The sequence below is a fragment of the Trematomus bernacchii genome, unplaced genomic scaffold, assembly GCF_902827165.1.
Source record: "Trematomus bernacchii unplaced genomic scaffold, fTreBer1.1, whole genome shotgun sequence".
Lineage (NCBI taxonomy): Eukaryota > Metazoa > Chordata > Actinopteri > Perciformes > Nototheniidae > Trematomus > Trematomus bernacchii.
Window position 1 is genome coordinate 1,259,031 of NW_022987620.1, and position 14,517 is coordinate 1,273,547.

Below are 14,517 nucleotides of genomic sequence, written 5' to 3' on the forward strand. Positions count from 1 at the left end.
TCACTTTGATGGGCTCACTTCTGAGTGGTTGAACATTGCTAATGGTGTTCCCCAAGGTTCTGTTTTAGGTCCACTTTTATTCTCCATATATATCAACAGTTTAGGTGAAAATGTGGATGAAGCTACTTTACATTTGTATGCGGATGATACCGTGATGTACTGTGCATTAAGGAGGCTGGTGTTAAATTACAGGCTGTTTTTAACATTATTCAGACTCAGCTCTCTGAACTAAAGCTTCTTTTAAATGTTGATAAAACCAAGGTAATGCTCTTCTCAAAAGCAAAAAAGACTCCAGAGACTGCTTTGGATATTGTAACTGCGCAAGGAATAATACTTGAAGTGGTTGCCTGTTACAAATACCTTGGTATCTGGCTTGATGATTGTCTCACTTTTAAACGTCAGGTCAATAACCTGCTTAAAAAGCTGAGGGTTAGACTAGGTTTCTTTTTCAGAAACAAGTCCTGTTTCTCTTTTGAAGCCAGGAAAAGGCTAGTCACTGTGACCTTTTTACCTGTGCTGATCTGATCTATATGAATGCACCTGCCCATTGCCTGAACAAGTTAGATGCCGCCTATCACAGTGCACTGAGATTTGTCACAAATTGTAAAGCACTTACACATCACTGTACACTGTATACCAAGGCAGGTTTGCCATCACTTACTGTACGGAGGCTCAGTCATTGGTACACGTTTATTTATAAAGCTATGTTGGGTAAACTCCCGTATTACATCTGTTCACTGATAACACAGAGAGTTGCAAGCAGCTATTGTCTGAGATCACATGATGTAGTATTGTTAGATGTGCCAAGAGCAAGGACTGTCTTAGGTAAGACAGCTTTTATGTGCGCAGCGCCACTTGCTTGGAACAGTCTACAGCTAAAATTGAAACTGAGCAATTTTATTCCTCTGAATGTTTTTAAAGCAAGTCTAAATTAAATGCTCATTGAAACTATTGGTATTTGTAAATGTAGCTTGTAAATATGTTGTATGATATCCTCTATTGTTTTATGTTGTTTTATGTTTCATGTGGAACCTAATTGCTGCAGGTCTCCCTTGAAAAAGAGATCTATGATCTCAAGGGACAATCTGGATAAATAAAGGTTTGAAATGAAATTAATATGGTTAAGTTCATCATGGAGACGCTTACCAACCGCAGCTTCGTCCTCCAGACCAGCAATGGCCAGCGCAGCAGGCTCAGAAGACTGAGGAACGGTGTTCCGCAGGGGTCGGTTCTCTCGCCGATGCTGTTCAACATATATGTACACGACCTACCTGACACATCATCCAGAAAGTACGGCTATGCAGACGATCTAGCCATCATGCTGAGATTACCAACATGGAAGGCGATGGAAGATGGCCTTAACAACGACATGGGCACCCTGGTAGCATACTTTCAAAGGTGGCGTCTACAGCTCAACATCGGAAAGACAGTAGCAGCGTCATACCATCTTAGCACCAGAGAAACTAGGAGGGAACTTGAGTTGCGCATCAATAACAAACGTCTGGAGGTCCAGCAAGCCCCGAAGTACCTCGCCGTGCGTCTGGATGGGACACTGTCCTTCAAACAACACCTTGAAGAAGTCAAGGCCAAGGTAACATCAAGGGTTGCGCTGATCCGCTGCCTCGCTGGAACAACCTGGGGAGCCTCCGCTAAGACGCTGTGATTATCAACCCAAGCCCTGGTCTTCTCTGCAGCGGAATACTGCGCCCCAGCCTGGAGCAGAAGCCCTCACGCAAGTCAGGTTGACGTGGTCATCAACAACGCCCTCCGGATTATAACTGGATGCTTGAAGCCTACCCCTGTGTCCCTCTTGCCCAATGGACCACACTAAACAGTCTACGAACTGGGGTCGGTTGCTTCAAAACATCAATGAAAAATGGGCAGTGGCGGAGCTGAATCCTGGCCACCCCAAACACCCTCACCACGGGGGCCCAAACAATTTTAGAACATTAAGAAAAAAATGTTTAAGTAACCTTTCATCATTCATCAATAATTAACATTAATATAACGTTATATTGATAATGTACTCACTAAACTTACAATTCATTTAACTTATTTTCTTCCAAAAGTTAATTATCCAAAGCCTCTGGTACACCCCCTTCTATTTACATGTAATGGTTTGGTCCCGACTCTGCCTCCACCTCAAAACGGCACTTTAGCAGGGAGTGAGAGCATGTGAGTAGGGATGCTAGTACTTACGTGTGTGCCATGTCTCAACGACTCAGAAAGTCAGGCTTTCAAAAAGAAAAGAAAGGAGAGAAAGAAAATAGAGAGGGACTAAAGGGCGTCAGTATGTCACCCAGTTTTTCAAGATAAAAGGTGGGTGTGGTGTGGTCCATGAGTGGTGGAAATTAGTCTGTTAGCTAAGCGTAGTCCATTGTAAATAATAATTTTTATGTTGTTTTTTTTACTAAGCTGACATTAAGTACTGTTAATATCTATAAAGAAAATGCAGAGGTTTTAAATTTCACTGCTCTATTAGCTAACATTTAACAAATGCAGGTAGATTTTTAGCAGCTAAATCAGTTGTCCCTGCCCCTGGTGCCAGGACCAACAGATCCATCTTTAGGCTCAGCAGCCCTGTCCCCCCCATAATGCTGAACCTGAACCAGCTTTTCTCCCAACTGAAGGAGGTGAGCAACATTGTGTTGAATTACATGCCACTTAACATATCTGAAGGGAGACTGGAATACAATATATATATATATATATATATATATATATATATATATATATCACAACAAAAAGCTAACATCTCATTTCAATTATACATTTCAAACACAGTATTTTCCCACATATTTAAGTTATATTTATTTGGATTGATGCATTCATGTTGAGAATGTTCCATTCAAAAATGTTATTATTAAAAAGGCATTTACACCATAAAAGATGACTATTGAGATCTATTGTCAGGAATGTTAGTCTTATATGTATGGCCAGAGGGCAGGACCTATAAACACATTTACTACCCAATAGTATTGTGAGGCTGAACAAAAGGACCTTTTGACTATGTAAAATTAAAAAAACTAAAACATTTACTGACTTTTTTGGATAGCTTAAAGTAATGTTGTAAAATTACAACTGGGGGCCTTACAGGGTTAAGGGCTATTGTTTATTGTTATTTACTTTAAGATGTTTATTCTTAACCAATAATTGAATTTATTTAAAGGACACCTATCATGCTATATTTAAATGATATATTGTAGGGCCATACCTATATAAGGTATATTTATACGTTTCTGTTTTCAAAATACCAAACAGATCATGCATTTTAGCCATGCCTCATTTGGCTCCATTTGCTCTTTCCAGCACTGTTTTTGCAGGGGGCTGATTCTGTGAGCTGCAGCTGACCACGCCCCCCTGCAGGAGAGGATAGCGTGCTCTGATCAAGTCAGAAGAGGGGGAGAAAAATAGATCTCCGTGTTTTATTATATTATTATAGAGTCGTTATTCATTTGTTTTAAAGCTCAATAAATAACAAAGAAGACCTTTGACCGGCACTTTTCTAATTTTGTCCGGAAGATTTAAACTTTAACGGACATCTTGACCGGCGAAAGAAAACCTAACTGAAACTCTGCTGCACGGTCCCCTCGTTCCTTGGAAGAGGCGGAGAGGTGGGTGTTTGTCATCTGCTGGTGGACTAACCGGAGAGAATTACAGTGCTTGCCTCGACGGGGAGGGATTGCATTGAATTAAAGCAGCAGGAGGAGCAAACGCTTGCCTCGGGGAGGGAGAAAAAAAGCCACAGCGGAGAATAAACAGAAGGGTAACCATGGTAACCATGCGCGGGAAGTCTTCTTCGCTGCTTTTGTGGCAGATTTGTGGCAGATTTGAACACTGTCCTGACGTCAGGACAGTGTTCAAATCTGGATAAGTTTTTATCAGATCCGTTGCAGCCCCTTTTTTAGAGATTTGGGTATGGAGGAAAATAGAGAGGGTTGTGTTTTCTGACACTTGGTGAGTTCCCTGGAACACCGGGGACACATATTCATGTATAAAAGACGTACAAAAGTGCATTTTGCATGATAGGTCCCCTTTAAATGATGTGTGTGTGTCTCTGTATTCCCGATGATACACTGAGAGAATGAGCTCATAGGGCTGCTGATCACCATAAGCTAAACAGTCTGTATATTGCATTACATTTGTATAATGTAATCTTTCGTTGTTACTTTGGCTGTGGGAATAAGAAAAAAATAGTTAGATATACTGAATATTATTTGATCTATTCCACCACTAGCTTAATCCCAAATAATGTAGAGGTGTGTTGTAGGTGCCTTAAATAACCCCTTATTTTATAGTGAGATGTATTTTTATGTTCATATAATAGTGATTTCAATGACACCCCAAAATGATCACTGGTTCCATCCTGGCCACCCCACTGAAAATGTCCTGGCTCCGCCACTGGAAGTGGGGCCTGGCAGACAGTGCTGCATGCGAGTGCGGTGACCCTGAACAGACTGCCGAACACATAATAACCACCTGCCCTTTATATAGACCACCCTCGGAAGCCAGCCTCTTCGACTTAGGACCAGAGATGCGGGCATGCGACACCGAGTTGGACCTCTGACGTTACACGAAAGAAGAAGAACTGAAGACCCCAACCCGTAATCCTCCTGCTGACACACCTGTAGAGGTGAGTATAAAGACCCTGGACTGAACTGAGTCAAACATCAAACTTCAAGGAGTCTCTCCACAGCAGCTCCACAGCCTCCAGACCGACCCTGAAGATGACTCCCTCTGCCAGCCTGCAGCTGCTGCTCCTGCTCGGCCTCTCTCAGGCACTTCCTCTCCAGGAGGAAGGAATCGAAGAAGAGGAAGACACTGTCGACATCACCACCAGGATTCTGACCTCCAACAACGCCACTGATGAGATCCTGCTGGCTCCCAAAACCAGAAATGCCATGAAGTGCTGGTCCCAGAACTGCCTGTGGAAGAAAGGCTCCAACGGCTTGGTGACGATCCCCTTCACCACGAGCAGTCAATTCACCAGCTTGGAGAGACAGAAGATCGCCTACGCCATGAGGGCCTTTAACAGCTTTACCTGCCTCCACTTCGTCCCCCGCCAGAACCAGTACGACTACATCAGCATTGAAAACAAGGGCGGGTGTTACTCCCATCTGGGCAGAACGGGAGACAGACAGGTGCTCTCTCTCAACAGGCAGGGCTGCATCTACCATGGCGCTATCCAGCACGAGATCAACCACGCTCTGGGCTTCCAGCACGAACAGACCAGGAGCGACCGTGACTCACACGTCAGGATCAACTGGGATTACATTCCCGACGAGAAAGCTTTCAACTTCTACAGGCAGGCCACCAACAACCTGAACACTCCCTATGACTACACCTCCATCGTGCACTATGGAAAAACAGCCTTCTCCAACCAGTGGGGGAAGGACACCATCGCCCCCATCCCAAACCCCAATGTCCAGATCGGCCAGAGAAAGGGCATGTCCTACTGGGACATTGTGAGGATCAACAGGCTCTATGGCTGCCAATAAAGATGATACAGGTAAATAAAAAGCATTCATATTCTTTTTCAACTTTTTTCTGTTGAATTTCAATGCTAATCTAAAGCTCCTTTTACACATGCACTGCAAAGTTAAAATTATCAAAAGAATAGGGTGGTGCAGTGATGAGGTCATTTTGTAGGCCGACCTGGAAGTTTGCATCGTATTGGCTCCATTTCTAAAAAGGAATTCAATGTTCCCCCTTGGATTTCGGTGTATTGCACAAAATAAGCTTTGTGGCCAATATTTTTGTAATACTGAACACATTTAGTTCAAAAGGATTATCTCCACGTCAGTGGTGTAAGAAATTAAAATCAATGTTTATATGGCGTAATTTAGATTAAATATTACGGTTTTAATTAAAGCTGTTTTATTCTGAAAAACCGGAAGTTCACACACACACTTAAAACTTTTATTCTGAAAATTCTTCATCTCCGGTTAGCATTAGCATGTGGCTAATCTTACGTTTTTGAGAAAAAGTGAATTTAAGGTGAAAATTACACGTAGTTTTGCACACTAAAACACACACACTACATTTATTGACGCCGAGATGTTATTATTGCTGAATATTAAATGAATGTACAGTTTTATTTTAAAAAGCTTTATTGAAAGACTACCCCGTTGTTTACATGACGTCCCTTCCGGCTTCACGTTATCAATGATTACAGCCGTTAAAATGCATTAAATAAAAAGTCATGAATCAAAGTTCTCCTTCTCCTGTTCAATTTGTCGTTGTAGCTGATCCACTCTGGCCAGGCAGAACTGCATATCAAAACCTTTGTTTTGAAGTATTAGAAAAACAACATCCGAGTAGGAGAAGATGGCGTGGAAGGTTTTCAACCAAAAGCTGAAATCCATCAGCGCAATGAACAGTTTCGTCATCAAACTCTGTGTGATGGTCTACGATGTGCTCAAACACCTACGAGAATAATGCTTAGTTTAGAAAAAACAACTTCTAGACCTCCAGTAAACACTAAGATTAGCTTTTCATTTAATGTAATAGTTAGCATAGTTCTTTACCTTCATGTTTTTATGAGTGGGTAGTTTCCAACACTATATCATTTCTTTATTATTGTTAATATTTTCATTACGGTCATTATTATTATCTTACCTCTCTCAATTCCCTGGTCTTCTCTGCCACTGTGCACACCAAGCGAGAATGAAAGCACCAGCGAGTAGGAGCTGCCCGTGGAAGCCTATGCTGGCAAATATCATCCAGTAGCTTGGTGCGCTTTGCTGAGCGGCTGAAAAAGGTGGCCAAGCCAGAGAGGTGGGAGAAGAAGGCCTTACACTTTCTTATCTTGGAAGCTCCCTTTGCCAAGACGAGATTTAAGATGTGAGCATAGCAGTGAATGAAAAGGGCCTTTGGAATGGTTTCCTTAACTTTCGCTTGCACCCCATTCAATCCAGAGGCCATAACAGCTGCTCCATCGTAGCACTGCACGACCACTTTGTCATAGCCACTCTCCCTCAGGAACTCCAGCAGCCGTGTAGCTATGGCCTCTGCTCGTTTGTCCTCTGTCACATCTTCGTACTTGAAAAAACGTTCTTTTATCCCATCTTCAGTGACATATCGAAGCACTTATGACATCTGCGCCACCTTGCTAATGTCTGTTGTTTCATCCAACATGACCGCCACAAAAGGTGCCTTCCTCAGCTCCTCTTTCATGCTATCCGTTATTACACTAGCAACAGCGCTGATCAGGTCATTCTGAATCCTCGAAGACGTGCCGGTAAAGACTGTTGATGTGGCGAGGTGTGTGTGCAGGTCGCCGTCATATTCTGCCACTGTTTGATGAAGTTACACTCTCATCGTGACCTCGGAACGGCAACTCCTGCTTGCCCAAGTACACCACACAATTTATGAGGCGTTTCAAAATTCCTCGGTTCCTCTTCACCTTTTCATTATGAGCGATGATATCCCGGCGTTGTTGCTCATCCAGCTGGAGCTCTATCCTGGTGTCCCCAAATGTTTTAAGGCGAATAGTAGCTCTGAGGTGACCTGAAGCATTCTGATGGCGATGTGCTGATTTGGATAAACTTCCTAAATCAGAATATCCATCTCTGGCCCATGACCCACTGTCCGCGCCAAAAAGCAAGCAATCCCAGCAGTAAAGCTTTTGTTCCCTGGTTGATCCGGTCATCCAGTTGTATCTAGCGTAATTGCCGATATTAAAATGCCTCTCGAACCGTTTTCTTTTTTTAACTAAATTAAGCTGTGGTGTTGGTCGCCCTTTGGTAATTAACTCCAATTTATCAGTGTAACTCATTATTGAAAATGACTCGGTTAGTAGTTTCGCAACAATGTCATCACTATCACTGATATGAGCCATCGTGAATGAACGTATGCTAATTAGCTACTTCCGCCTAGCTTGACCCGTTGTTATAACACATGCATAAACTTGGCAGTGCAGCGGGCGGAACTTGTCATAAAGTCCGCGATAATAAAGCCCACCCATTTAGAGGGAAGATATGATTGGTCAATTGTAGTCACTTGACATTACACTCTCATTGAGTTACTATAGCGGGCCCTCTGTGAATTTACATCTTGATCTTGATCTGAATCTTCACAGTAACTCGCAGAAAGGAGCTTCTTTCATTTAACCCTTCACATTCCAACAGAAACTGAATAGGCAGATTCAAAGGGGCCTGACGGCTCGCCACTGCTCCACGTATTAAAACAACTTTTGATTATTGAAGGGTAAATGCAATCTGCAAAAATAAAAAGCTCAAATTAGATAAAACAAACTAAACCGTGGTCGCATGGCTGCGTATCACCAATGCTAATCTAAGGGCGGACTCATGGCGTGATGAAGTTTAGTAGTTGATTTAGTCACTTGTTAGCAGCCTCCATTTGTATGACACATAGAAGCTTGGGACATTCACAAGTGGAGTTTTTCAAATCAAATCAAATCAAGTTTTATTTATATAGCACATTTTTAAACGATTTTTGGTCGAGCCAAAGTGCTGTACATATAATAAAAAGTTTTTACTGACGTATCTCCAACGCTTAACCACAAACACGTAAAAAAAAGATCAACTTCGAGTCAAGGCGACAGGAAGTGGTAAAATGCTTAATCTTTAGGACTCCGTAGTGCACCATTCTATACCAAAACAAGCTGTATTTGAGAGTGCAAATGTCTGAATCGTTCAATCGAGACATTACACTGACTTTGCCTTACTAGCTCACTAGTACTTCATCATAATGTTCGATGAGCTCATGAGAGAACATAGCCTTGCTGTTCCTGAGAACGAGGAGTAATGTTGAAAAAGGATTGACCTGGCTGATGTTGAAATTGTCCAAAAAATGTAAGGAACAGCAAGAGCCTTGGTAGTTTATGGTTAAACTATGAACAGGTTTTGTGCCCGTATCATGTCGTACCTACACATGCTTTACCAAATGTTTATTTCTAGTAAGTAAGAAAGTCAAGACAACTTCCTATTGTGAGCTACATGTGTGGAGTTTTTACTCCATGCTATTATGCTAATCATAAATCTATCAATTAGATTTATGATTCGAAAATTATAAAAGTAAGGTAGACATGTGGATATTATCCGGCTGAACAAAACGTGCATTTATCTAACAGGTTTGTTTTCCACAGACCTTATTTCGAGCTATTTTCCAAAATCCTATGGAGAAATCCCATTGCTTTTTGTCGAGGGAACCCGAGCGCAGCTTACTTCCGGGTTTTAGGACGCGTCACTGCACCACTCTATAACACACATGCATCAACTTCACAGCGGACGGAACTTGTAATAAAGTCCGCGAAAATAAAGCCCACCCATTTAGAGGGAAGATATGATTGGTCAATTGTACTGTCATTTGACATTACTCTCTCGTTGAGTTACTGTAAATCTGTTACTGCCCTCTGTGAATTCATAGCAGGACCACCAATCACCTCCTATCTTCACAGTAACTCGCAGAGATGGCAAAAGGAGCTTCTTTCATTTAACCCTTCACATTCCAACAGAAACTGAACAGGCAGATTCAAAGGATTTATTTATTTGGAAATGTTATTTTAAATACAATTAAATCAAGTTATTTTGGTAAAACTAATGAAAACTATAACTAAAATAATATATTTTTTAAATGTTTTTTTTTAAAAATGTTTTCAAATATTATTTTTTAGAATATCCTAGGCCCTCAGAGAGCTCGCCACTGGTTGCAGAGAAGCTCATTCACTCTTTCATTAGCTCCCGCCTGGACTATTGCAACGGACTCCTGTCCGGGGTTCCCAGCAAAACCCTGGACAGACTCCAGTACATCTAGAACTCAGCTGCCAGGGTTCTCACACGCACCAAGCCCTGGCAGCATATCACCCCCACTCTCTTCAACCTCCACTGGCTCCCGGTCAAGTGCCGCATCACCTACAAACTCCTCCTCGTCACCTACAAGTCCCTCCATGCCCTCTCCCCTCAGTACCTCACAGATCTCCTCCACCCTTACATCCCGTCCCGCACCCTTCGATCCTCAGACTCCGGCCTGCTCTCCATTCCCCATTCACGCCTCCGCACCTTCGGGGACCGTGCCTTTAGTGTCGCTGCCCCAACCCTCTGGAACTCCCTCCCTAATGAAATCCGTAACGCCCCTTCTTTGAACATCTTCAAATCAACCCTGAAAACTCATCTGTTCAACAAAGCCTTCCAACATTAACTCACTCTTTCCCCTCCTGCAATGTAACACTTCCATTTCTGCCCCCTGTTTTATGTTTTGTCCTTATATATTTCTTTGTTAAAGGTGGGGTAGGTCATTTTGGAGAAACCAGCTCGAGTGCGCTGTCATTTGAAAATACACAACCGGAAAAAATCTGCCACTTCCTTACAGAGCCCCTCTTCCAACACACACGAACGCGCACATGACCAATGAGGGCACGAGATAAGTTTGTGCACAGATGGAAGGCTAACAGGCAGGTAGGCCATCCAGTTATTTTAGCCGGGCCGGCTAAAATGATTGGTCGTGCTTTTTACAGTACTACGGCTTCCACAGATGACATGGATTTTTTGTCAAAGCACTTAAGATATTCATTGCTATCGGGATGTTAAGAGCATTCCATGGAATATAACAAAAAGTGTATCTCGAGCCGGTTTCTCAAACTTACCTACCCCACCTTTAAGCGACCTTGGGTTGATGAAAGGCGCTATATAAATTAAAGTTATTATTATTATTATAGGTAACATGGCAGGGTCCGTGACAGTTGGTTTTCATCTGATTTCAAATAAACAAAGTCTTGGCTTTCAGAATATTAAACTTGTTTTGGCAAATTCAGATGATAAATACAACTTTGAAATTTCAATAGAGCAAGTCACATATGTTATGTTAGCATACAGTCGTTAGCATTTAGCACAAAGCACTGATGGGCCTAAATGCAGATTTGCACTCATGTCAACATGTTTTAGTGGATTAACAACTGTTTATGGGTTTTTAATTCATCAGCTCATCTTCTAGAGATAATTTGTCGTTTTTTTATGTAAGGCAAGGCAAGGCAAGGCAACATTTCTTATCAAAGTTTGAGTAAAATGTACAACTTTATTAAAACTGGTTTAACAGCAACCACCCTTGAGGTTATGTTAATACATTCATGTTGAAGATTTGAGGTTTGCTGAACCGTTTATCTGACCTTTCATTTTCACACACTGTTAGTGATATCCAAGAAATAATAGAAAATTAGATCTCAGTAAATATCCAATGGGGCAGCACACGCTTTGACAACTTCCTTCACTTATTTCATTTAAAATACATGGACGTCCCACAGAAAAAAAAAAATTCAATTAAAAGACTGAGAAAGAAAATCTTAATGCATCCATATGTCCAGTTTGCATTCCAATTATATTCGTAAGTTATATAAACAAAATCTACTTATAGCATGAGTGCGTGTGTGTGTGCATATAATTGCATGCCGGTTGTGTGAATGTGTGGGAGTGCATGGATTGGGCGGATATTGTCTGCCAATCTATTTCTCTGATGTGGGGCCAGATACCAAGGCATCTAACAACCCCCTGACGTACACACTCTCACACACACCTCACCCCTATCCAACTTCAACTTGGCAGCCATTTACAGAGAAGCAATCTTCCTCATCATTAGGCCGGCCACCTTCTGTGAGAATACCAGGGGCAACGTGACTCCGGCCTGTGCCAGCATCACCTTCTTCCTCCCATCATTCCCACTGCAGCAACACAGTCCAATACTCATTGTTTTTACCTGGTGCCATAGTCTGCTGCAATGTGCCCAGCAAGCATTTTACTGTCAGGGATTTACAAGAAGTGGCCAAGTTCAACACCAACCCGAATTAGGACACATTAAAAAAAGAAATAAGATCATGGTAGGGCGAACACTCAGATTGGAATAGTTTTGGTAACCATTTGTTTGGAGAATATTTAGGTCATGATAGCATCAAACTGAGGCTGATAAGATCCATGCTGAACTTAAGATGAGTGAAGAATAGGAAATTCAGGTAAGACCGTATAAGGTAAGGTTCCACTCGGAGTGACGAACGCCTTGGGATTTTTGGTAGAGGTTAATTCCTTTTACTTTTAAATATCAACACAACAGTCACAGTATTACATCCATGGAGCAGGTGTAGTGTATGTATGTGTGGTCTATAAGAGAGAAATACAAAAGTACAAGTATAACTAGAGAATGCAATTCCTGAAGAAATTGCTAGTGGGAATGCTTTATGCTGAAAAGCTGACGCTAAACTGCTATGCTGAAATGTAATGTGTAAGAAGAAAGTGAAGAATTTAGATTGAAATGATACATGAACACTGGGGGCTTGAATGTGTGATGAGTGAAGAAAAGAAAGTAAAAAGGCTTGGAAAAGCAGCAGAATATTTGAACTGCAAACTTTTGAACTAACTTGATGGCGAATGATCTGTCGCCATGGCAACGGCATTTGATGACACCCCATAATACGCTTAGATGCGTTGATGGCTGCATCGTTACCAAACCTGTGAAGTTTTGGGCCGTTTGAAGCATTTTCACTGAAGTTATGAAAAAACCGTGTTTCATGGCGAGCATTGTGTTGCCATGGCAACGGCATTTGAAGAAATCTCAAAACTGTCTCGTAGATGTGTTCACGGCTGGACTGTTAGCACACGTGCATTTTGAGCACTTTTTGAACATTTTCATAGGAGTTAAAGGGACATCGTGTTTTATGGCGAGGGATGCGTTTCCATGGAAACGGCATATGGTGAGATTTCAGATTTGGCGTAGAGCTGTTGAGGCATGGACTGGTGATATACAAGTGAAGATTGGGGGACGATTGGACCGTGTCCATTGGACTTACAGCGACATCGTGTTTCATGGAGAGTGGTCTGTCGCCATGGCAACGGCATTTGATGACACCCCATACTACGCTTAGATGCGTTGATGTCTGCATCGTTACCAAACCTGTGAAGTTTTGGGCCGTTTGGAACATTGTGTGTGAGAGAGAGAGAGAGAGAGAGGAAGATATTGAGGAAGAGGAAGATATTGAGGAAGAGGAAGATATTGAGCAAGAGGAAGATGGAGAGAGGAAGATATTGAGGAAGAGGAAGATGGAGGGAGGAAGATATTGAGGAAGAGGAAGATGGAGAGAGGAATATATTGAGGAAGAGGAAGATGGAGAGAGGAAGATATTGAGGAAGATGGAAAGATATTGAGGAAGAGGAAGATGGAGAGAGGAAGATAGAGAGAGAGAGAGAGAGAATGAAATGAACAGTTAGAACTGACTCTTGATCGCCCTCTCTCTCTTCTCTTGAACGGCATATGATGACACCCCATAATTGACGTAGAGCTGTTGAGGCCACGACCATTAACCATTATCTGAAGTCTGCTGCTCTGAGCATGTCAGTTGGAGTGATGACATCATCGTGTTCCATTACACAGGTGTTTATAGTTGAGCTAACGAGCTCTGTAGAGATCAAAGGTTTGTATTGTTCTGAATGAGAGATAAACCTCTTACATGTGAACGTTTTGTGGAAGAACGATAACAGATATCTGTGAAATTTCAAAACGTGAAGCATGTCAAGGAAGTTGAGTATCTGAAGTGTAATCTTTGTGTACTTTCGGGTTAATAATGTGGCCTTTTTGGCAGTTTAACTAAAGGTGTGCGGCTGCTGCTGTGAGGAAATATCAGCCTGAAATTACAATGGGTTTTAATGGAGACATGTTGAACGTTGTTGTCACTTCATGCCCTCAAGAGGCATTTTGTTTAATTATTTTGCTTAATTATTTGTCATTTTTCAAGCTACGAGATGTTTTCCTACGTTTGTGATGAAAAATTATGTCTCAGGAATGTAGGGTTTGGGAATTATGGCAGTTTAAAAAATAAATATGAAGGCAAATTTCAAGATTTCCTACACTCTAGCTGTGACATCACACACTCTGCCTTAACGAGCTGCGCAATGTTAAAGTTAAAATGTTAAAAATGTGATGTATTATGGGATGTATCTCTGGAATTATGAAAGTTATGAATGATAAAAGTAATAGCCTGCGATTCCCGACCGAGCTGAACGTTTTGATGTTTGAACGGAGTTTCTGCGATGTTGAATGTGGGAGGAGAAGAGGGCCAAAATAAGTCGGCGGAATAATACACTTTTTGTCCGTAGCATAACATATAGTTGGAATGCTTATTATTATAATCTCTTATTTAGTGGGAATGCTGATACAGCATTCCAACTATATGTTATGCTACGGACAAAATTTGTATTATTATTCCGCTGACTTATTTTGGCCCTCTTCTCCTCCCACATTCAACATCGCAGAAACTCCGTTCGAACATCAAAACGTTCAACTCGGTCGGGAATAGCAGGCTATTACTTTTCTCATTCATAACTTTCACACATCCCATAATTCATCAAATCTTTAACATGGAAGTCAATGGAGACATTCTTCAGACTTCAACAAATCTTCATGCGACTTCAACTGCTAACTGTTCATTCATACTTTCACTCAGAAACCTCATTCCAACTTTAAAATGTTACACATCTGTCTGACATTATTCGTGTAACACAACTTTTAAATCTGAAA

The 14,517-nt window shown here is 41.7% G+C and overlaps 1 protein-coding gene across 1 annotated transcript; it reads left to right on the forward strand.

Annotated features, from left to right (window-relative positions):
• Window positions 1-4,727: 4,727 nt before the first annotated feature.
• On the forward strand, window positions 4,728-5,498 carry LOC117484276 (high choriolytic enzyme 1-like). The gene has a single exon (XM_034132749.1). It carries the CDS (start codon window positions 4,728-4,730, stop codon window positions 5,496-5,498), a length of 771 nt encoding a protein of 256 aa, XP_033988640.1.
• The last annotated feature ends 9,019 nt before the right edge of the window (window positions 5,499-14,517 follow it).